This window comes from Astyanax mexicanus, chromosome 15 (assembly GCF_023375975.1).
Source record: "Astyanax mexicanus isolate ESR-SI-001 chromosome 15, AstMex3_surface, whole genome shotgun sequence".
NCBI classification, from domain to species: domain Eukaryota; kingdom Metazoa; phylum Chordata; class Actinopteri; order Characiformes; family Acestrorhamphidae; genus Astyanax; species Astyanax mexicanus.
In genome coordinates, this window is record NC_064422.1 from 11,970,114 (window position 1) to 11,994,824 (window position 24,711).

Genomic DNA, 24,711 nt, shown 5'->3' on the forward strand with positions numbered 1-24,711 from the left:
ATCTCTGGAATATAATCAAGAGGAAGATGGATGATCACAAACCATCAAACCAAACTAAACTGCTTTCATTTTTGCACCAGGGGTAAAGCAGCATAAAGTTATCCAAAAGCAGTGTGTAAGACTGGTGGAGGAGAACATGATGCCAAGATGCATGAAACAAATGTGATTAAAAACCAGGGTTATTCCATCAAATATTGATTTCTGAACTCTTAAAACTTTATGAATATGATTTCTTGTTTTCTTTGCATTATTTGAGGTCTGAAAGCTCTGCATCTTTTTTGTTATTTCAGCCATTTCTCATTTTCTGCAAATAAATGCTCTAAATGACAATATTTTTATTTGGAATTTGGGAGAAATGGTTTGTACAGCTCATTTACATTAAATATACTTAAGAACACACTGAAATATTGTGATAATATTATTCACTGCGCCACCCCCACACTCATGTTGTAAATAGTCAAATCTTATAATAAAATATTGGAAAAAATCTTGTTTTCTTTTCTTCTCTCTCACCTTTGTTTATTAATAGGTACAAATTAGCCCCATGCCAAATAATAGTGGTTTTGCTGTGGTTTTGACCATTAAAAACAGTGAAAAAGAAGGAGATTAATCCAGAGTATGCAGAGAAACAGATACAGAACTACAATCTGTAATATTAAAACTACAAAGTCTCCTATATTATCAGTCGAGCTGATAATCAATAGAAAAAAATGGCTGTAGGAACAAAGATAATATCATAATATTATGCTTGATCCGTCAGAGTCAAGTGTATATCATAATTAAAAGGTACCGGTTAATGTTGTTGGCGTATGGAATAAGTACTCTTCTTATGCCCAAGCTGTGGGTATAGTATTCTGCACACAGCCCTGCTCCACTCTGTCTGCTGTCATTTCGAGGTTGTAGTAAATGTGACTTCTCTCTTTCACACTCTGACCTCTGAGAGAGTAAGAAAAGAGAGCTTTTCACCAAACGTGAGCTGAATTTTAACCAATCAGCCGAGGCATGCAGCCACCCAGTGCTGAGAATCACAGAAACACAGAAACGCTCACATCACAATCCCCCAGACAAAACACAGGGTGTTTAAACACAGAAAATGCTTTTCCATTATTTAAATTACACAGTTAATAGGATTAGGGATTAACCGATGTGGGAATTCTGGGCTGATGTAGATATATGATATTACATGTGTACTACTGCTCAAAAAACACAGTGGATCAACACCAGCAGATATCAGACATGTCTCTCCCAACCATCACTGATCATCAGTAAATTTTACATTTAATTTGAATGAACAAAATCAGGGGATCAGAGTCTGGAGGAAGAGTGAAGAGACACACAGTCCAAACTGCTCGAGGTCTAGTGTAAAGTTTTCACCAATCAGTGATGGTTTGGAGAGACATGTCTGTCATCTGCTGGTGTTGATCCACTGTGTTTTATTATCAAGTCTAAAGTCAGTGCAGTTTTGTTTTCCCACAAAATCTTACAGCACTTCATATCTTACAGCTTCCTTCTGCTGATAACAACTTTTATAAAGATGAGGATTTCATTTTCCAGCAGGAGTTGGCACACTGCCCACACTGACAAAAGTACCAATTGGTCTTTTATAATAATCTAATTTTCTGAGACAGATTTTTTTGGGTTTTCATTGGCTGTAAGCTTCATAATCGTCAACAATTAAAGAAATAAAAACTTAAAATAGATCAATCTGTGTTTAATACATCTATATAATATATGAGTTTCTCATTTAGAACTTAATTACTGAAATGTAAAAAAGTAACTTTTTAATGATATTCTAATTTTCTGCCAATGGTGATATACACATTATTATGTTATAGAGACACTAGCCCCATTATACTTGAGAAATGTTTGCATTGGTAATTGTTTGTATTTCTAATACATCAGTAAATTTTATCGAGTCAGCAAGTGCTGCTATTTTGTTTTTTTTGTTTGTTTTTCCAGTTTTAAACATATTTTGAGGAGTGTTGCTCAATTCCTAAATGCTTCCTAAAAGTTTAGGATTATGAAAAAATCAATACAAAGCAAAATTGTACTTTATTTATCTATGAATCTTGCATCAGTCATAAAGAAAATTTACAGTGTAACAAAAAAAATAAGAATCACAGCTCTCTGTATTTTTTTTCTGATGGACAATATGAGTAAAATGTAGGAGAAGCTGAGAAAGGTCAACTGTGTTTTTTATGCAGGCTCTTTTTAAAATCTTTGAATAGTTACTGAACCTAGAGCTGTAGCTGCTCTTCCCATTACACAATTCATTCATTCCTAATCTGTAAGTGTAAATTACCACCAGTGCTTTGCTTTAAAGCTCTATAAATCTGCTGTAATGGCAGCCTGACACATTCAGAGAGCAGGAGAATCACTAATAACATGAGAATGACTCCTGAATCACGACTTCACTGTAGCCACAGCCGTGATCTTCAGGCCAAGGCTGAGCGTAACGCAGCTTATTACAGCAGTAAAGAAGCCCAGCTAAGTGCTGGCTGGGGACTTCCTGAAAGGAAATGGAGCTTTAGCGCAGACGCCTCGGGCTCCTGATGGAAACGACCCTGTTGTGTCTGTTTTGACGGGTCAGGATTCGTAACTAAAAGTACAGGTCAATTCATGGAACAGGCAGCGCGTTGGAGCTGCTGAGAGAGGGGCTTTGTTTGTACCAGAATAAAGGAATCTGTCGAGTACGACAAACAGTCCCAACAGAAAGCTGCTGCAGTGTGTGTTTAACAGCACTCGCAAAACCTCGTATCTATTCTAGCGTTTTACATGAGATAATACTGTATATATGGGACGTTCCACCGAATGGGTGCCATTTCTCTCTGCAGGAAATTTCATGTATAAATGTGCACACTAAATACATTTAAAATACATTTTATCATCAAGCATAGTGTTTTGTACATTGACCTAATTGCAAAACATTCATAAAATCTACTTGGAACACTGAAAAAATAGCATTTGTTACCTGTCCCCACTTTACCCCCAACTACTAACTAAAAATTTACCATAGAATATAATTATAATTAAATCCTTCAGAGATGTATTTTTTTTTTGCATTGTTTTGTGACTCCAAATGCCATCTATAATAAAAAAAATCATAATAAATCCATTATATTTTTAAAGATAAAATACACATTTTAGTTGCTTCGCTGTTGTGTTTCACTCAGTCCTGTTACCGTGACACATTACCCCATTTGGAACACTTTACACAGGAAGTTGCATCTACAACAGGAAGTGACATCATCTGTTTATTTTTCTTAAAGATCATGGGAAGACCAAAATTAAGTGCCCTCATTAGTTTTTTTCTGTATATTTGATCTTATTGTAACGATGACTGAGGAGCTCAATGTCAACACTCAGTCCTGTTACCTAAATTCTAATTATAATTCTTAGATTTTATTTGTTTATATTTGTTATTTTTAAAATACTAATTTTGGGAAAATCACTAGACTGCGCTCAGTGTAGTCCTGCTATTAGGACTGGGTCGTTTTTTGGGAAAAAAATGTAGTCTGGTGCCCTGTTAGTGCTTATTCTACTATTAAATAAAATCAAATTCCAGATTTTGCCAAGATTACTGCTTTTAATTCCAAATTCTTTTGTGTTTCACGGGTTCAACCACCTAGCAATTGCTTAGAACTGGGAACGGAACTTCAGTTGCACAACTATTCAGCGCCATTATAATTTATATTCGATGAGTCATGAAATATGTGTCTATATAATGAATCTATATTAAAATAAATCCAATAAACTTTTTTTTTATTCCTAAACATGACAAAAAGTAGTTTAATCACAAAGAATTTGTAATAATGAGCTTGTTTTACTTTGCCTTATTTGTTTTGTAGGGCTGACATGCCCTAATGTCTAAGTTGTTGATTTATTTATTTTTTGTCCAGTGCAGTGGGCGGGGCTAAGCTACTGTTTCATTGGCTGGTTTAGAAACTACATGATGTCCATTGTAATTGATACAGGGTCTGAAAGGGTTAAGTTACTACATGATTCCTAAATAGGACAAGATATTCCCAGTAAGATCCTGAAGCCATCAAACATCTGGAGAAAATGCACTGATATTCCATCATATCATGTATTTTATCGTGGAGATAAACTGTTATAACTGGTGGTAAAACTCTTCCCTCACTCAGATCTCACGGCAGCAGTGATGAAAGAGGGTCATCAGCTCTGCCCAATTGAACTGGGTACATTTTGTGGGTCGTTGGCTGAGATGAAGAGATGATTCCTCCTGGCAGTTCAGAGACCGGAGTCTGGAATACGACTCTATTACTCACACGAGTCTGGAGTCATACCTCACTAATCTCCTGCTAGAGTTTAAACACCAAATACAGACAGACATAGATCAGTGTGCACATTAACTCCGGTCTGTATTACACTAATAATAAAGCGTTCACAAGTTTAACTGCGCTTTAATGATGGAAATGAACCAGAATGACCAAAACACAGCTCAACTCAGATAAAACTATAAAAACGTCGGTACCACTTTAAAATACGACTACCTTTATAAAGAGTTTATAAATGGTTTACAATTACTTTATTAATGTTTAATAATTAGGTTGTTAATTAATTAATTAATTAATAATCAGTGATAACACATACGTAGAAAAGGCAACAGTACAGAGGGTTGGGGGTTCACTATTTGGCTATTTAACAGGTCATTGTTGCCATTTCTGCGTATGTGTTATAACTCATTATTAATGATTTTTAAGGCATTTACAACAAGTAACCATTAATAAACTAATTGTAAACCATTTATAAACCCTTTATAAAGGTAGTCTTATTTTAAAGTGGTACCAAAATGTCTACTGTTAAACTCAACAGTGAATAATGATTAATATTTGACTAATGTCCTAATCCATATTATGAGAAGCAAGAACTACTCGACTCAACAAGTAAAGAAAATAAATGCTTAAGAAGAAAACAAAAGGTCAGCCAACCTGAAAAGAAAGAAATTCAATAATTAATTATAAATAGTACCCTCAAGTGCAGTCAAAGCCAAGACCATCAAAAACACTATAATGATGAAACTGGCACTCATCAGGACCACCCTTAAGAAAGATAGAGCAAAGAAAGGAAGAGTTCCCTCTGTTGTACAGGATAAGTTCATCACATCAGAGTTACCAGCCTCAGAAACCAGAGGTTAACAGCTCCCCAGACACTTTTAACCCTTTAAGAACTGAATTATGTATTATAATGCACACAATATTCTTAATATTATTATCTTAATATTAAATGTATATTAAAATAATTCCTATTAACTATTTTTTTTTATTCCTAAACATGATAAAAAGTGCTCTAAATCACAAAGAATTAGTAAAAATAGCTTGTATTAATTTGCCTCACTTGTTTTTGCCCTAATGTCTAAGTTGCTGATTTTTTATTTTTTTGGTCCGGTGCAGTGGGCGGGGCTAAGCTACTGTTTCATTGGCTGGTTTATGATCTATTCTGATTGGACAGCAGGTCTAAATTAGTGTTTTCGGTGCAATAACAACAACAACAAAAAACATTTGAAAAAAGACTAAAACTATATGATGTCCATTGTTATTGATACAGGGTCTGAAAGGGTTAAGTTACTACATGGTTCCTTATGTGTTCCTTTATAGTCTGGATCACTTCATTATTTATTCACTGAAAATGTAGAAAAAAGACAATAACTAAATCTTTGAATGAGAAGGTGTGTCCAAACTTTTAACAGATACTGTATTTATACATATATAGTTAATACTTTGAATGTATATATATATATATATATATATATATATATATATATATATATATATATATATATATATATATATATATATATATATATAGTATTATTATGTAATGTATAGCCAAGGATATCCCCTAATAGCATGCACTACAAGGTAAACTGGACACAGGACTAAATGAACTCTTTAATGGTATCTGTGTACTGTGACTCAGCATGTTTTGCTGTCGAGGCATGGCGGGATCGAGCTGTGTGCTTCCTATTTATAATTCACGCTGCAGTACAGTGAGTTACAGTTGTGAAACAGCATCATTAACATGTAAGGGTACTCCAAGGTAATCATCCCTTGGGCCAGGCCATTGATTAGCTGGCAGCGTTCCCCATTCAGATTTATTGATTATGATGACTCGATGTGAGCATAAGCTGCTACTGTGTGTTATATAAGCTGTGAACTTGTGTTACTATACATCTCAGTTCTCAGATTACAGTCATGTTCAGTGTCTATCTATGAAATACAGCTCTGGACAAAAATAAGAGAGCACTTAAACATGATGAGTTTCTTTGATTTTACCAAATTGAAAACCTCTGAAATATAATCAAGAGTACCAGGAGTGAAGCAGCATAAAGTTATCCAAAAGCAGTGTGTAAGACTGGAGGAGGAGAACATGATGCCAAGATGCATGAAAACTGTGACTAAATACCAGGGTTATTCCACCAAATATTGATTTCTGAACTCTTAAAACTTTATGAATATGAACTTGTTTTCTTTGCATTATTTGAGGTCTGAAAGCTCTGCATCTTTTTTTGTTATTTCAGCCATTTCTCATTTTCGGTAAATAAATGCTCTAAATGAGAATATTTCTATTTGTAATTTGGGAGAAATGTTGTCTGTAGTTTATAGAATAAAACAGCAATTTTCATTTCACTCAAACATAAACCTATAAATAGCAAAATCAAAGAAACTGATTCAGAAACTGAAGTGGTCTCTTATTTTTTGTGTGCTTGGGTAGGAAAACCTTTAAAATGGTGCACTGCCACGTATATGTGGTTTATTTGAGTCTTTTAAGTCTAGACAAGGAGGTTACCTGGGGAATATTCTATATTGATTAGAAGTAAAATACGCTAGACTCATGCAAACGTCTAATTTAAAGTTCAGTGCTGCATTTCTGTCTCTTTTTTAAGATCCAGTGATACATATACCTGAGTAACCAAATCAGGCACCAACACAAGCACCTAGCAGTAGCACCTAGCAACCACAACAAGTTCCAAACTATACCCTAGCAACAAACACGCAGCAATACAGAACTCATTTTATATCACATATCTAGCAACTGCTTAGCAATACCATAAGAACCATCTGGGATACCACAGCAACTTCCTAGCAACCACCTACTAATCCTCTAGCAACCATATAGCAACCACTTAGAAATACCATAAGAACCGCTCACAATATCAGAGCAACTATTAAGCAATCACATAGCAACAGTCCAGCAACTATCTGGGATATCACAGCAACCATCTAGAAATATCATAGCAAACGCCTACCAACCCTATACCCTATACCACTAAAACACCCCCTTTATATTAGCAACACAACAGCAACAATTTAGCACCTAGTAGTAGCACCTAGCAACCACTTGAACCTCATTAGAACCACCTGAGATACTATAACAAGTCCCAAACAATGCCCTAGCAACCACCGTGCAGCAATACAGAAGTCATTTTATAGCACATATCCAGCAACTGCTTAGCAATACCACAAGAACCATCTGGGATAGCAGCAACTGCCTAGCAACCACCTACTTATCCTCTAGCAACCATATAGCAACAGTATAGCACCCAACTAGCAACCACTTAGAAATATCATAAGAACCACTCACAATATCACAGCAACTGCCAAGCAATTACACAGCAACACCCCAGCAACAACCTAGGATACCACAGCAACCATCTAGGAATATCATAGCAAACACCTACCAACCCTTAGGGTTACCAACGCTTAGCAATACCAGCGATACCACTACAACTACCTAGCAATCCCCTAGCAATCATACAGCAACAGTATAGCACCCATCTAGCAACCACTCAGAAATACCATAAGAACAACCACAACAGCAACTGCCTAGCAATCACATAGCAAAGCAACACCACAACAACCACCTGGTATACCACCGCAACCATCTAGGAACATCATACCAAACACCTACCAACCCTATACCTATCAACTAATCACTCAGCAACACCATAGAACCACCTGAGATATCACAGTAGCCAGGAGCCTGAAACCACCCAGGACACCAGAGGAACCACCTAGAAGCCCCTTAAGTACGAAACCCGCTTAGCCACCCCTACCTCACTTAGCAGCAACCTAACACCCATAGCAAGACATTGCATCCATGTAGCAACCAGCATACTGCTTGCCAATGAAGGACCACAGCAAACACCTGGGAGACCATAGAAACCAACTAGCAACATCATAGCAACCACCTAGGAACACAATATGTAGTATAAACTTAAAATGGAGTAAACATTACTGTTTAAAGCGTATTTACTATGTTCGTTAAACAAGGCTATAATCATTCCTTAAGACTGTAAGAAGCTCATCGTTTTTAAGTGCTCTCTTATTCTTTTGAAAATCTGTAGACTTGGAGGACCACAGCAACCACAAAGGCTTACATACAGCAACAAGAATGGCTTAGTTCTTATAAAGCATGTTTACACTGTTGTTCAGCTAACAAAAGGCCTGCTATGACTCCAAGTATAACACCTAATATACACTTTTATACAGTCTGCTCTATTCTTAAACATTGAAAGGCATTACTCAATAGAGTCACATTTCACTTCCATCACAGCTACTACCTGACCCCAATCAAGCCTAGGACACAATCCAAAAACATGAAACACAGTCTATCTATTAGAGAGAAACCAGAGGAAACAACCCCAATGGCAGATGATGAAACCAAAAAATAAGCTCTTGGAATAAGCTTAAATATTGATTATTAATATTATATGTTACATTTACTGCAAAACCGATAGCCAACCACGTTATCCCTTTTACTCCTGCATGTGAAGCCTATTCTATCCTCTTCTATTGACAAGTTGTTGACAAACAGCCCAGCAGGCCCTGATGGAGATGGTTAACAGGGAGGTTAACAGGGAATCCCAGCCTCTCCAAAAACTGTGAACCCTTCCTGGCTCCTGCTACATCACAACCAGAGAGATAAAGGAAGAAACACACGCAGATGGATGGATGGATGGATGGATGGATGGATGGATGGATGCTGGTTGGAATAAATGCAGGATGCAGAATACAGGGATGTAACAGTGGGATGCATCTAACCATAAGTGCATGATCCAGGGTTGTGCTGTGCTTCTTCTTCCTCCTCCTCCTCTTCTTCTTCTTCTTCTTCTTCTGCTTTATGTTGCTGCTGCTCCTTCAGTTTTCTGCGCGTTGCGGCCAGGCGGCCGCCGGATCCTCCGTCATGCTGTGTGAGTCGCGGCACACGCTCTGAAACGAGAACGGATGTGCTGTCATGCCCAGAGTTTCATGTAGACGACTGAGCATCTCCCCTCCAGTACTCCTCTCATCTCATGTCATCCCTGGAACGATGGAGGACGGGAAGAAAAAACTAGAATCCGGCTTCAGTGGAGAAGCAGCCGGGGATGATTCATCAGAAACAGCAGCAGAGGGAAAAACAGGAGGATGGGAAGGATGGATAAGAGCTCTGCTGCTAGAGGAGCAGCAGTTTTAGAGGGCGAGGGAGGGAGGCTGACACAGAGAGAGAGAGAGAGAAAAGGGTTGGGCGCTTGCTTACCATGAACACACCCCCAACCCTGATGAAGCAAGGGATGAAGCGATGAAGCTGGCAGCAGAGTAGAGGAGGAGAGGAGAAGGAAGAGGAGGAGGAAGAAGAAGAGGCTGTCAGATCACACACACATACATAACACACACACATACATATATATAACACACACACACATATATATAACACACACACACAGGAGCTTGAGGAGTATGGTGCAGAACTGGGATGCTGGGATGTCTCCTGGGGCTGCCAGTATTTGTGTGGTAGAGAGAAAGGTAGAGAGAAAAAGAGAGAGAGAGAGAGGGAGAGAGAGAGAGAGAGAGAGAGAGAGAGAGAGAGAGAGAGAAAGGCACATAACCTGTGGACGTCTTGCCACCTTCTGGCCACTAGCCTGTAACTGCAGCTCCATCTCTCAGAAATAAAAAAAACATCATTCCCACAGACAAAAACCAGACAGATACATATAAAGCACCACACAGTTCTATAGCTTAAGCTAGAGATCATTTTCAGCTTTAATGTTCTGCGTAATTTACCTCAAACACAGCAGAACCAAGACCCTTAAACTGTGATCCAAAACTGAGGAGCATGACCGGTCTCATCCTCTCAGCCGATACCCCTCCACTCCAACAGGGAGAGCTGTACTGAAACACAGACAATACAGACTGTGAATAACAATCATAGTATTAACAATGTTATAGTGACCAAACTGCTGTTAAATATTTAGTATGTTTATAGTAAGTTACTTAATTTCAGTAATTCAGTTCAAAATGTGAAACACAGAGTGATATATTTTAAGTGTTTATTTCTTGCATTGTTGATGATTATGGTTTACAGCCAATGAAAATCCAAAAAGCAGTGTCTCAGAATATTAGAATATTATTTTAAGACTAAAAAACATGGCACTGTCTTTGGACTTGATAAAACACAGTGGATCAACACCAGCAGATGACATGTCTCTCCAAACCATCACTGATCATCAGTAAATTTTACATTTCATTTGTAAATCAAGGGAGCAGAGTCTGGAGGAAGAGTGGAGAGACACACAGTCCAAACTGCTCAAGGTCTAGTGTTAAGTTTCCACCAATCAGTGATGGTTTGGAGAAACATGTCATCTGCTGGTGTTGATCCACTGTGTTTTATTATCAAGTCTAAAGTCTTGTTTTGTTTTCCCACAAAATCTTACAGCACTTCATACTGCCTTACCTTTGCTGACAACTTTTATGGATATGCAGATTTCATTTTCCAGCAGGACTTGGCCCACTGCCCACACTGCTAAAAAGTACCAATTGGTCTTACATAATATTCAAATTTTCTGAGACGCTGATTTTTGGGTTTTCATTGGCTGTAAGCCATAATAATAAATAAACACTTAAAATAGATCACTCTGTGTGTAATACATCTATATAATATGTGAGTTTCACATTTTGACCTGAAATACTGACATATTACATATTACTGACATGTTCACTTTTTTGAGATGCACTAGTATATATACTAGGGGCAACTAAAAACAAGTAACAAAAGCAATCATCAAGGAACTGTCCAACAATTCATGAAAAATGTGTATATATATTTGTGTAGATATATATTTTTGCTTCTGTCAGAAATCTGTAAAAACTATTATTTTATGTGGCAGTGATTTAGCCTAGCTTTATATATTTTACAATTTTCCTGAACTGCAAAGCAATGAGGTTTTATTTGCACTGTGTTTAAAATAAAAGCTGCTGAAAGGCTGAAGGAGGCTGCTTACTATTCTAACTGTAACTATGTTAGCCTTAGCGATACTGTGCTAATGCTAGCTATGTTAGCATTAGCGATACTGAGCTAACGCTAGATATGTTAGCCTTAGTAATAACGTTACTGAGCTATAGCTATAGCTATGTTAACGCTAGCGATTCTGAGCTAACTTTAGGTAAGGTAGCCTTAGCTATAGTGATGCTAAGCTAACACAGGCTAGGTTAGCTCACTATCAGTTAGCTACATGCTAAGAGCAATGTTATTGCTAACCAGTAAACTGAGTAATAATGTTGAATTAGCTGTTAGGAAAAAGGTGTAAGAGGAACTTCTCATCTTAATTATAGAAGCTGGAGTCTAGCTGTATAAACTGTAAAATGTTCTGCCAAAATAGATTTTATGGTTCTGGTTTACCTTAAATTCTTTCAGAAGTAACTGATAAAATATTATAATTCTTGCACCAGCTCTATTCCCTCCACCTAAATAATTCAGCACATATTATTAAGTTAATGGCTGCCCTTACTAAATTGATATTTTGAAATTTATTATTTTAAGATAAAAAAATAGTTTTTTTGAGATACATCTTTATTTTAAGATACAAAATAATAAAAATAATGACTTAGTATCTCAAAATAATGAGAGAGCAAAACAATGATGTGAAAAAAGGTATGATATGAATGACTATTATTATTAACGAGTTCTAAATAATTTCTTAATAACTCTGTCTTTGTTACTTTTGTGCTTTAAAAAATTGATATATTTGAATTTATCACATAAGTTATTAGAGTGATTGAGTAATTTGTGCGTCATTATTATTATTATTATTATTATTATTATTAACTTTTTATTGCAATCTTTTTCTTGACTACTTTTTTCACATAACAACCTCACTACTTTTCCATTGTATATTTTGTATATTAAGTATTACATATTAAGTATTATTATTATTATTATTATTATTATTATTATTATTATTATTATTATCATGACGCTGCGCGCGCCCCCGGTCGGGGGTGACGTCACGGGCATCATGTCGACTGGCCGCGTGCGCCATCTTGAGAGGAATAAGAAATCTCGGGCGATGCGCGCGGCGCGCTGATCGGACCCGACCGGACCGGAGCGGAGCTTCTCCACGGTTTGGGCCTGCGCTGCGATTCCCCGTTACGGGCAGCGGAAGACCGGCGGGAACTCGCGGCCGGAGAAAGAGAGAGAGAGCCGGGGGCCGGGGACAGATCTGCTGCTGCTGCTGCGGAGCGACGCGATGGCAGGTTAGAGCTGAAGTTTGGAGGAGGCGGAGGAGCAGCAGCGGAGGAGGAGAGGAGAGGAGGCGGGAGGAGGCTGCTGGTTACCCGGACTGAACTGCTACTTCACCCGGCCTGGACCCCCCTGTCTCTCTCTCCCTCCCTCTCTCTCTCTCCCCATCTATCACAATGTCTCTGTATTTCTCTATTTCTGCAGAACACAAACAATCAATCATTCAATCAAGCACCCATGCATTCACACACACACATATATGTACACATATACACACACTGTACTGTACTGTTCATAATCGCAGTGCACTGAAATGTGTGTGTGTGTTCTCTGTGTGTTTCTGCGCCGCGCGCCGCTGCAGGGGTCGGAGGAGGGAACGATTTCCAGTGGTGTTTCTCGCAGGTGAAGGGGGCCATAGACGAGGATGTGGCGGAAGGTAAGCCCGGCGCGTGCCTCTATCTGCATCTTTATATGCATCTAAACCAGCGTAACTGTGGTGTTGATGTGCTGCTGCTGCTGGTTTAGTGCAAGAACGAACGCACGCACGCGGGTGTTTAACGTTAGTTTATTTAAGCGTGCATGCACCCCGGTGCATGCACATATATGAGCTAGTTAGCTAGGTTAGCTATATGTGCATATGTCTTCTCTAGCTAAGGTGGCTAACTAGCCGCTCGCTGACTGCTGACAGAGACTCGTGCTTGCTTAGCGTTAGCCTTAGCATTAGTCTGAGTATTAGCATTAGCCTGAGCTTTAGCATTAGCATTAGCCTGTGCGCGCGACTATGGGAAGTAGTAGCACTAGGGAGGAGGAGGAGGAGGGTGCAGGGAGCTGGTTAGGCCATGCAATTTGTGTTCGTAATTTCTCAGCATGGAAAATAGAACTCGTCCAGCTCGTTCAGCCAGTGCGTCTTTACGCACGAGCCAAACCCGAGCCCATAGCTCGAGCCTCGGGTGTGTGTGTGTGTGTGTGTGTGTGTGTGTGCGCGCGCGCGTGCAGGCGGGCGCTGTGTGGAGGGATGGGAAGAGAGGGATGATTCAGTGCCATGTTCCTCTCACCTCACACTCCAGCACAGACAGGGCTGTAGGGCAGCTGCAGGGAGGAGGTGGATCATAGGCTTTTACTTTATTTCAGTAATCTAGTTAAAAATGTGAAACTCATATATTATATATGCATTAAACACACAAAGTGATCTATTTTAAGCGTTTATTTCTTTTATTGTTGATGATTATGAAGCTTACAGCCAATGAAAACTCCCAAAATATCAGTGTCTCAGAAAATTCGAATATTATATATAAGACCAACTGGTACTTTTGGCAGTGTGCCAAGTCCTGCTGGAAAATGAAATCTGCACCTCCAAAAATAAAATCACAGAAATATTGAATTGATAATAAAACACAGTTGATCAACATCAGCAGATGACAGACATGTCTCTCTAAACAATCACTGATTGGTGGAAACTTTACACTAGACCTCAAGCAGTTTGGACTGTGTGTCCAAACTGTGTATATATGTGTGTATATGTGACTGTATAAAATGCAGTAAGTTTTTGAATAGACTTTTTAAAGTAATGTTCTAGTGAAATATTTAATCTTCCAGTAGTCTAGTATTCAGTAGTTTAATATAATTTATTTGGCTAATTTCTGTTGATCCATCTATCAGGAAATTTTGATACAAAAACTTGAAACTGAACTGCTTGAATTTTTGCACCAGGAATAAAGCAGCATAAAGTTATCCAAAAGCAGTGTGTAAGACTGGTGGAGGAGAACATGATGCCAAGATGCATGAACAAACTGTGATTTAAAACCAGGGTTGTTCCACCAAATATTGATTTCTGAACTGTATGTATATTATTTGAGGTCTGAAAGTTCTGCATCTTTTTTGTTATTTCAGCCATTTTTCATTTTCTGCAAATAAATGCGCAAAATGAGAATATTTTAATGTGGGAGAAATGTTGTCTGTAGTTTATAGAATAAAACAACAATGTTAATTTTACTCAAACATAAACCTATAAATAGCAAAATCAGAGAAACTGATTTTTATAAAATTGGTGTAAAATAGTTTATTTGGATCATTTCTTTGAAGTTACAAGGTTCTTTCCCCTTTAAACAATGAAATGTGCAATAGAGCTGCTTCTCCTTTTCTTCTTCTATAGAGTGGTGTATTTGTGTTGTATTATTGTAAGGTCAGTGCAGTGATCTGTTGTTTGCGTGTCTGTAGCGTGAGTTTACTCTGAGACGTGTGTAGCTGCTGTTGTGTCGCTGTGTGAGGTCACGCATAGGACGAGCAGAGACAGACATATTCAGAAATATCACACATTGAAATGAGTACAGCGCTCTGCTCACTGCATGCATACAATTCTGTCCAATCCGGGGCCAGAATGATGTGAAATAAAAAAAAATTAAAAAGGAATTTTGTGTGTGTAGGGTGGTTTATTGTGAGATGCTCAGTTTTGAGAAAATCTATTAACCCATAATTGATCAGTGTTTTGCTGATTATGATTGACATCAATTATTAGTTGTATTAATAGAAAATATCGATAATGGATTTTCTTTTCTCCAAACTTGTTGAATGTTGAGATTGTTTGTTAATGCACCTCAGTACACAAACTTCTGAGGCTGTTCACTCCCACAGTTCTCACTTATTCATTGATTTAGTGCTGTGGCGCTATTACCATATTTTTCACACTAAAAGTTGCCCTTAAAATCCTTTAATTTTCCTAAAAATGATCAGAGCTCCTTATAATCCGGTGCTCCTTATGTATGAATTCTACCAGTCAGGTATTAAGGAGCAGTAAAGTCACTCTACTGAAGTACAGAGTTATACAGGAGTTTCAGTAAAGTTTCTCCAGCACTAAGGCTGGAGCAGCATTAGCATTAGCTGCTAACCACAGCACTAGCTCTTTTGCTGTTTAGGGGTGAACTGTATGAAAATAGACGTTTATTGAAATAGATGTTCATTGATGGTGCACTTTATAATGCGGTCCATTTATTAGGTTGTGCTAAGGCAGATAGAAAAGCTCTGCTTTGAACTCTTGAAACCTTTAAATCCCTGTTTTATTATTATTATTTTTTGTGTGTGCGTACATATCACAGTGCATGCCAGGCCTGTAGTTTTGAGTAAAGCTGTGTTAAGATGAAGTCCAGAGATGATTTAAGCTGTTTAACGGAAAACAGAGTTCTCCACTGTGTGATGTGGTATACTTGTGAATTTCTCATGCTGGTGGTGAACATCCGGTTGTGGTGATGCATGTTTTTTTTTTTTTTTTTTTTTTTTTTTTTTTTTTTTTTTGTGATTACGATTAGGGGTGGACAATATATACTGATATTTTATTTTATTTTAATTTTTTTGTGATATTTTTGGAGATAAAAAAGACAATCACAGAAATATTGAATTAATTTGTAGAATATTGAACAAATTGAGATGAAAAATTAATGTTACACTATGAATCAAGCTGTTTGGCATCTGACTACTGCGAGTGCAGGTGACGTACTCCTTCTTTCAGATCAGTGTGGGTGTTTATTCTGCCTGTTTTCTGCAATAATTTAGTTTAATTTGTGTTTAATGATTAAATACAATATAACTGTATGAGTATAACTGTGTGAAACTCTTCTGTATTGTTTAGTGTAGAGCAGGCTGTTGTGCAATGCTGTAGAAACACTGAAGATGTTCTCTGTGGGTAAAACCACTTGGAGGCTACAGTGTTGATGCAACAGAAAGTGAACAGTGGGTTATTTATTTTTTTTCACACCAGACAAGCTGAAAACCTGTTCAAGAAAAATAAATAAATAAATAAATAAATAATGTAAAAAAAAAAAAAAAAAGAATATATATATATATATATATATATATATATATATATATATATATATATATATATATATATATATATATATATATATATTTGAATTTTGTCTTAAATCATTGCTATAAACAATCTTTTTTATTTTATTTTACTCACCTAATAAGTACTAGGGCTTCAACTAACAATTATTTATATAATCGATTATTCTTTCTTTTTTTTTTCTTTTTTTTTAATCAGATTAAAAGCGGGGGGAAAAGCAAAACTTGATTTCCAACATTTTATTTAATGAACCATACTGTTTTTTCACTGATGATGATGTAATTGTATAAGAAACACGCAACCTGCCATTGTAAAAAATATTAACATAAATACATAAACATAAATAATTAACCTGACAGTTACATACATTTTATTATCATTGTTTAGTTACTAAAAAAATTGCATGTGATTTAAATATACACCCAGCCTTAGTGGAAATCTGGAAATCTTAGCTTACTGTAAATAAACGTAAGCATTTTACTCTTTACCTAAATAAAAGGTTTTTAGGAGAGAAATCTGTGCAGATAAACATTTAATCTATATATATATATATTAATTTATTATATTTTGTTTAAAGAATTACAGTTTTGTTTGGTTAGCTTTACTTAACTTTACTCCCCAAGCACCACCCAGCGGTGAGACCCCTGAAAAGGGAAAAAAAAAATGGTGACACCCCTGTTCCTTACAAGTGTCGCATAATGCGCCTTATGTATGAAAATAGACCAGAAAATCAATGATAATACAAAAAATACAGTACATGCTTCAACTACTTTAATGGCTTCAGGTGAAGAAGTGTAGTTTGTTAGTACTGAACAGTCTATTTCACTTACTCTATAACTACTTGTTTTATTTAGTTGGGGTTATTTTTTAATATATATTTTTTTGTAGTTGGCTGATTGACCTTACACACCTTCCTCTTGGCATGATTCCTCTTTTTACTCCGTTTTCTCAGTGGCCTGCTGTATAAAACTCACTTTCTCACACAAAAAAAACGATGTCCTCTTTAAATCAGATAGAGAACTGAGATCCTAACTCTAGACCAAAAACCCAGCCTTACGATTGGCTGTGTGAAGAATTACAGCCCTGCATTAGAGCTGAGGGGTGTTGATCTTTCCCATGCCTACAATAGTGGAAGTGAGAGAATCTGGCGCTGACTTTACGCCAAGCTGTTTCCAAAAGCATTTTCCTCACTAACTCAGTTTCAGAGATAACAGACTTCTGGTTTCATCACTTTCTTTAGTTTTATGGGTTTTTGACATTTTTATTGATCTTTTTTTACACAAGTTTTAGATGTTTCTTCTGGAAACATATACAGATTAAGTGCTGAGTGCAGCAGCATTAGCAAACCGAGCTAAGCACTAGCTCTTTAGCTGTTCAGAAGTGAGCGTTATCGGCCTGTAGCCTGCTGCTAACCTCAGCTAGCAGTGATGGCGGTTAGCTGCTTATGCTAATGCTGCTGCACCCAGCCTTAGTGCTGGAGTGGAAATCTGGAAATATAAATTACTGTAAATAAACGGAAGCACTTTGCTCACCCAAATAAACAGTTTTTAGGAGAGAAGTCTGTGTACATTAAAATCCAGCGCTAGTTTAACTTTAAAATATATATTTTTAAAGAATTAGAAGGAAAACATGGCGACACCTCTGTTCCTTACTAGTGTCTCATAATGCTGCTTACAATCCGGTGCACCTTATGTATGAAAATATACCAGCAAATAGGCATTAATTGACAGTGTGCCTTATAACCTGGAAAACACGGTAATTGAAGTGTTATAAGTGTGATACAAATATCAGGCTTGATTTATAGACCGTTTTTGTTTAAAAGTGTTTATGGCTTTAGATATCGAATGTTGATTGGCTGTTGTTTACATCAGTGATTAAACCTGAGCATGTAAAAAGTTGATGTATTATTCTATAGAATAAAACAAACATAAATATCTCATGTTTTTGATTCACACAATTAGATTACTATACTTTACTTTATTTTTGAACATTTTTCCTTTCTAATGTAACTTGGGATGAGATTGAACAGGAGCAATTTAAATTTCCTCTTTTCTAAATATTACAGGTTTTCCCTTCCTATAATATTTGGTGTCCTGTGATCAAAAGTAAATCAAGTGCAAATCCAGTGTAAAAAAGCTTATGGTGCTGGTGTTTATCAGCTCTCTCTGCCTAAATTCTGTATAGCAATTAGCAATTTATTATTCTGTTAGATTAATAAAGATACATTCACTTTTAAACATGTTACTAGCGAAGCATATGCACATGAATTGATGTCTAAAAAATTATTCCCAAATGATTTTGACCGCCAGTCACCCTGCTCTCTGGATATCTGCATTTGTTTCGGCTATTAAATAAAATTAAATTAAATAAAGAGTGGTACTAATTTCTTGTGCAAAAATGTTGTAATCCAAAGCAGCAGCTTGAAAGGAACATGAAAGGAAGTCATTTTGGAGCGTTTCTATTGGTTAGATCATCATCATCATTTGACATTACAAGTGCCAGATTTGCATAATGCCCAGGTTTGGAAACATCATTTGGTGGTCGGGGTGGTTCATATGACCCTAAGATAAAAATAGTATTAATATAACAATAAGATATGAACTTTAGGATAAGAACAAACACTGTGAAATATTGTATTAATTTTAAGAATATAATATTGCAACAAAATAAATATTTAGCTATTTTAAATGGCCAGTAAAAAAAAAATAATGCAATGTATCATAAAATCATAAAATAAACAACAGTACTGAAGTGCAATATATTTAGTGCATGCATATAAAGTGCAAACAAACATTTATATACTAAAATAATCTTAAAGCTTCATATTTAAAAAAAAATGAAGTTATACAATATTACATACACACCCCTTGGTGGTGTGGCTCACCACTCCCACTAGTGCGAGGCTGTTTACTTCAGCAGGAAAATGCTGATGTCCATGACTGTGCAGTTTGACACACCCCCACCACACACACACACACACACACACACACACACACAGAGCGAGAGCGAGAGACAGCAGCCTGCTATTAATTTATTAGTATGACCTTGGCTTATTTAATTTTTTGTTTTTTTGTATTGCAACAGAATACAGAATTTAAATCTTCTTATTCAGGACCTTTTTTATTTACGAGAGCAACGCCTCCTAGATGTTTTTCATTTATTTATTTTTGCGTGTGTTTGTGTTTTCATCATCTGCCACACCCCCAGCTCTCTCGCTTGCTCTTACTCGCTCTCTCTCTTGCTCTCGTGCCCCCTCTCTCGCTCTCTATTTCCTAGTATCTGTATTTATAGCGCTGTGTTGACTGACGTTGGCGTAATGTAGCCGTAGCCACTGCAGATCCTGCGAGGGGGGTCTCCACGCCTCTCGCTCACGTGGTGGGGGGTCCACTCCTACCTGTCCAACATGGCCGAGCGCCTCTCCTCTCGCGCTCTGGCCTCTGCAGGCGAGACTGTGGTGCTGATGCTGCTGCTGCTGTTTCGGCTTCTCCCGGGCACTTAAATCTCCCCCTGCTGCTGACAGCCACGGGCTTTAAAGCCGGCTATAATGGCCTCGCGCTGCGCTTCAGGATGGGTACGTCTCTGCGGCTCTCGGCCTCCGTTTCCAGCCCGGCGGAGGTGGGCTTGGTCTGTGTGTGTGTGTGTGTGTGTGTGTGTGTGTGTGTGTGTGTGTTTGTTTTTATATGGCGAGAGAGAGAGAAGGGGGGGGGGGAGATTATTTATATTTATTAATTTATATGTGATTTTATTAATTTTTTTCCCCTTCATGATAATCTTTGTTCTAATCTCTTTCTCTCTTTATATTTGGTGCGATTCTCATAGTTAATGTTAATCTCTATGCATGAGGAGATGATGTTAGGATGTTGGGTGATGTAACGCATCGTTCAGTGCATGTAGAGGAGCATCTTCTCGAGCTGCGGGTCATCCGTCTTTGCTTTTTGCGTCGCACCTTTTTGTGTTTCCTGCAGGATGTTCACCGTCAGTGCCTCTGGATTCGCAGTGCTGTAATGTGCGTTAGATATCCTCAGATCTCCAGTTTCTCCACAGTTTTATTCTGCTTGTTTTTCCCCGTCCGAGCTGGGAATTGTGCTGACGCTGCAGGAAAGAGGAGACAGGGTGGGTTAATAACTATACGCCCCTCTTTTCGTTCATCACTCTTCTCTCGTCGCTTTGCTCTCGTCGCTCAGTCGTCAATTTAAACACAGTCATTAAAGACAGACATCGAGAGCACCTCACGCCCGGTGGTCAGGAGGCAGCAGCAGCTTTAATTGGGCGAGTTTCAGGTTTACAGGTTCGCAGACAGAACCCTCCCGTCAAAACACAGTGACGCGAGTGACAGCCCCCGCCTGCCAGAGCGTTATAATGGCATCACTACGCTCTACAGCATGGGTATGTGTACCTTCTATTCAGCTGAGTCAGGGGTTTTATTTGTAAATGGCTGTGAGCCAGTTGTGGTGATTGATGGATTTGTTTTTGCATTTTCTTGGTTGTTTCCAGTGCTAATACTTTACTACTACTAATACTATTCAGTAATGGGTATTCTAAATATTCAGTCATTGATGTTTACTTGCTAATTTCATATAGTTAATGCTTATTTAAATGCTTTTTTTTATAGTTTTGATGACTGCATCTTTAATGCTTTGGAATTGAATGCTCTCACTTTTGACTGTTCATAAACACAAGAAAAAAATAAATAAAAAGAATACCAGAAATTTAAGGATTGAATATATCACACTCTATTCTCAACATTACCAGTTCTGTTTTCTATTCTCTGTTTTATTTTCTGGTAGTTTTGCTCACCGTATTTTTCGCACTATAAGGCGTACCAGATTATAAGGGGCATTATGCAACACTAGTAAAGAACAGGGGTGTCGCCATGTTTCTCTTCTAATTCAGCAGATCCTAACACTGAGTGGTGGTGTGGTAGGTTCACAAAGATAAGTAAAGCTAAGCTATGTAAACAAAACTATAATCCCTAAAAAAAAAAGTAAAAAAAAAAAAAGTGTTCAATGTTAATCTATACAAATTTCTCTCTTGAAAACTGTTTATTTGAGTGAGTAAAGTGCGTAACCCACGTTGCTTGTTTTAACACTGTAAACACGCAGGCTACAGTCCGATAAACTCGCCTCTGAATGGCGAAAGAGCTAGAGCTTAGAGCAGTTAGCGGCTAATGCTAATGCTGCTCCAGCAGTGCAAGCAGAGGTAAACAGCAGGCTACAGGCTGATATACTCACCTCGGAATTGCGAAAAATGCTAGCGCTTAACGCAGTTAGCAGCTAGTGTTAATACTGATCCAGCCTTGGTGCACTTCACTGAAACTGTATAACTCCTGTATAACTCCTGTATAACTCCTGTATAACTCTGTACTTTAGTGGAGTGACTTTACTGCTCCTTAATACCTTACTGATAGAATTCATACATTAGGCACACTGTTTTTTGGGAAAATTAAACGTATTTCTGCTATGGTATCACTTAAGGAATCATTTAAACGGCGTTATTTTTAAATCTGTATATTAAATTTAGCTGCAGGTGGCATGAGTTGCTTGCCTTTCCCAGCAAAAAAAAAAAAAAATATTCAGGAGTATTGACTGCTGGCTGCTTCGATTCCCACATTACCATGAGTCCGTTTATGGGGTGCTGACATATCGACATTTTAAACACAGCCGAGTACCTGAGTGGACTTTGTGTTGAATAGCACTGATATGAAAATTAAACTTTAAGAGATCCTGAACTCTGGATAAAGATAAATACCTGGAGATGAGCTCCGTGCAGTTTTATTGATGAGTCTACTGATGACAGTCTGCCCTCTCAGCTCTGCTGAATGAGCTTTTACCCATAAATCAGCTGTCAGGATCTGCACAGCTGTGAGCATTTTAAGCATGATGTGGGGAAAAAAAACGAAAAGCTTGTTGTGAAGGAGAACACGAGTCATATCGAGCTGATATTTCAGAATAATTGTGAAATAATTTACTTTAAAGGAGAATACCAGTGTAAAATGAACTTGGGTTGTAGTGAAACAACATGATAACGAGTACAAACTTTTGTCAAATAGTCCAGGTTTACAATGCTAGTGATGGGGGCATAGCATTTTCAATGCAAAGAAATCACTATTTTTACACACTATTGGTTAATTTTAACAATCTCACACTAGCTTTACACTTCATTGGTCGAATTCTGAGGACTCTGATATTTAAAATAAGGCACTGAGAACTTTAAAAGTGCACAGATAGTTTATTATAAACGCTGTTTTTACACTCAGTATATTTTGTTAGTTCTCTGGGCGCCGCCATCTTGAAATTAAGTCATAATAAGTCGATTGACGAGCACGAATGAATGGATAGAATAAGGGGAACAGATTGTAAAATTAATTTCATAGAAGTACTATATTTGCTAACTCCACCAGTCCAAAACTAATGTGAAAATTCACGTAACTGATCAGCTATATTTTTGTTTGTGCTCATCAGTGAATAATAATAGATACTGAAGAATCCATAGTTTATCACATCAAGGTGCTACTTAGTTTTTTTTTACTGTTTTTATCAAAAGAAAAATTCACATTTCTGACCTGTTCTCATTTCACATTATATATCTACTAGAGACTATACATTATATCTGTCCAGTGTCATTTATTTTACTTTAATCCTGGATATGTGGAGATATTTGGAGTGCATTATTATTATTAGTATCATTATTACTGATCATTCTGGATCATTGACTTCTGTTACAAATCTGATAAAAGTTCTTTCTTTTTTTTTATATATCTCAGTTAGAGTTGTGCCATATCATATCACATCGAATGCAATAATATATATATATATATATATATATATATATATATATATATATATTTCATTTTGTGGCAGTAGTGGATTCTAGAAATTATTGTTTTATTCAGTGTTTTGTAATATCGACAAGAGTATCGTTATCGAAAAAATACCACAAAATATTATTTAAATTATATAAAATATATAATAATTATTTTAGGGCCATATTGCCCGCCCCTAGTGATTAGTGAATAAGAATAGATAGTGGAAATTTATAGTGGTTAGCGAATAATAGATCCTGAAGAATTCATAGTGGATTGTAAATAATAATGGATACTGAAAATTCATAGTGGTTAGCGAATAATACATACTAAAGGGTTTATAGTGGCCAGTGAATATTAGATACTGAAAAATTCATGGTGGTTAGTAAATAATAGATACTGAAGAGTTCATGATGGTTATTGAATAACAATGAATACTGAAAAATTCATAGTGGTTAGTAAATAATAATAAATACTTAAGAATTCATAGTGGATAGTAAATAATAATGGATACTGAAAATTCATAGTGGTTAGTGAATAATAATAAATACTTAAGAATTCATAGTGGATAGTAAATAATAATGGATACTGAAAATTCATAGTGGTTAGTGAATAATAGATACTTAAGAATTCATAGTGGTTAGTGAGTAATAGATACTGAATAATTCATGGTGGTTAGTGAATAATAATGGAGACTGAGAAATTCATAGTGGTTAGAGAATAAGATGCTAAAGAATTCTACTATAAAAAATAAAATAAAAAAATAAAATTTAAAATTTAAAACACAAGCCACTAAAAATCGCTGTATTTTGGAATAAACTGCGATCACTATTAGAACGTGTGCTATCATTAGTAAATAGCTGTAAATGTCAGCGTTATTGATCTCAAATCAATCTGTGTCCTGATTAGTGATGCAAATCTGCGACAGGAGGAGCAGGACTGAGTCAGTCCCGCTGCCCTGAGATCCTGAACATGCTGAGATGATGTGGGGATGGTATGAATAAATAATTGATGCTCGGTGTGTGTGGGCTGATGAGCACCACAGCAGTGCTGGATCAGCTTATAGAATCTTTTGAATCTTAAAATAAGATGTTAGATTGTAGTTACTGGACTGTATAATAAGCACTGCTTTCAGTAGATTAAACACACATACCCTATACAGCTTACAGACACTATACACAGAATATTATATAGAATTTAATTTAATAATAAACATAACAAATTGCAATGCATTATGCGATTTCCTGTGCAGTTGATTTTAAAAACTATTTTGCTATGTTTTTGATACATTATTATTTGTGATTATTTAAAACATATTGGTTTCATAATAATTATAGAGCCATTTATAGTGGATAATGAATAATGTACTAATGTAATGCACACTAAATAATTAATAGTACATTTTTAATGCATAATGAATAATGATTTTTTTTTCATTTTAATTTTTATTTATTTTTTAATTTTCTTAAGCGCATACTGGAGAATTCATAGAAAATGCCAACATTTCTAGATAAATGATTATTATGATCTGATTAGGGGTAGAAATCAG

General features: G+C 36.7%; 2 protein-coding genes across 16 annotated transcripts in view; one reads left to right on the forward strand and one right to left on the reverse strand.

Annotated features, from left to right (window-relative positions):
• Positions 1 to 11,789, reverse strand: part of jakmip3 (Janus kinase and microtubule interacting protein 3) — a 61,887-nt gene extending 50,098 nt beyond the window's left edge. For 5 of the 15 annotated variants that reach the window (XM_022669116.2, XM_049464450.1, XM_049464449.1 and 2 more), the window contains exon 1: positions 9,066 to 9,510. The gene's annotated coding sequence lies outside the window, so the exon portion shown is untranslated. Of the gene's footprint in view, positions 1 to 9,065; positions 9,512 to 9,540; positions 9,766 to 10,064; positions 10,341 to 11,679 lie in introns of those variants that run through there. The other 10 variants (XM_022669113.2, XM_022669118.2, XM_049464448.1 and 7 more) reach the window with 5 other exon arrangements.
• Positions 11,790 to 12,287: 498 nt separating this feature from the next.
• ppp2r2d (protein phosphatase 2, regulatory subunit B, delta) overlaps positions 12,288 to 24,711 on the forward strand; it is a 28,907-nt gene continuing 16,483 nt past the window's right edge. Inside the window, exons 1-2 of the mRNA XM_022669107.2 lie at positions 12,288 to 12,533; positions 12,881 to 12,955. Of these exons, the coding sequence (XP_022524828.1) occupies positions 12,527 to 12,533; positions 12,881 to 12,955 (82 nt within the window). The 5' untranslated portion in view covers positions 12,288 to 12,526. The remainder of the gene's footprint in view (positions 12,534 to 12,880; positions 12,956 to 24,711) is intronic.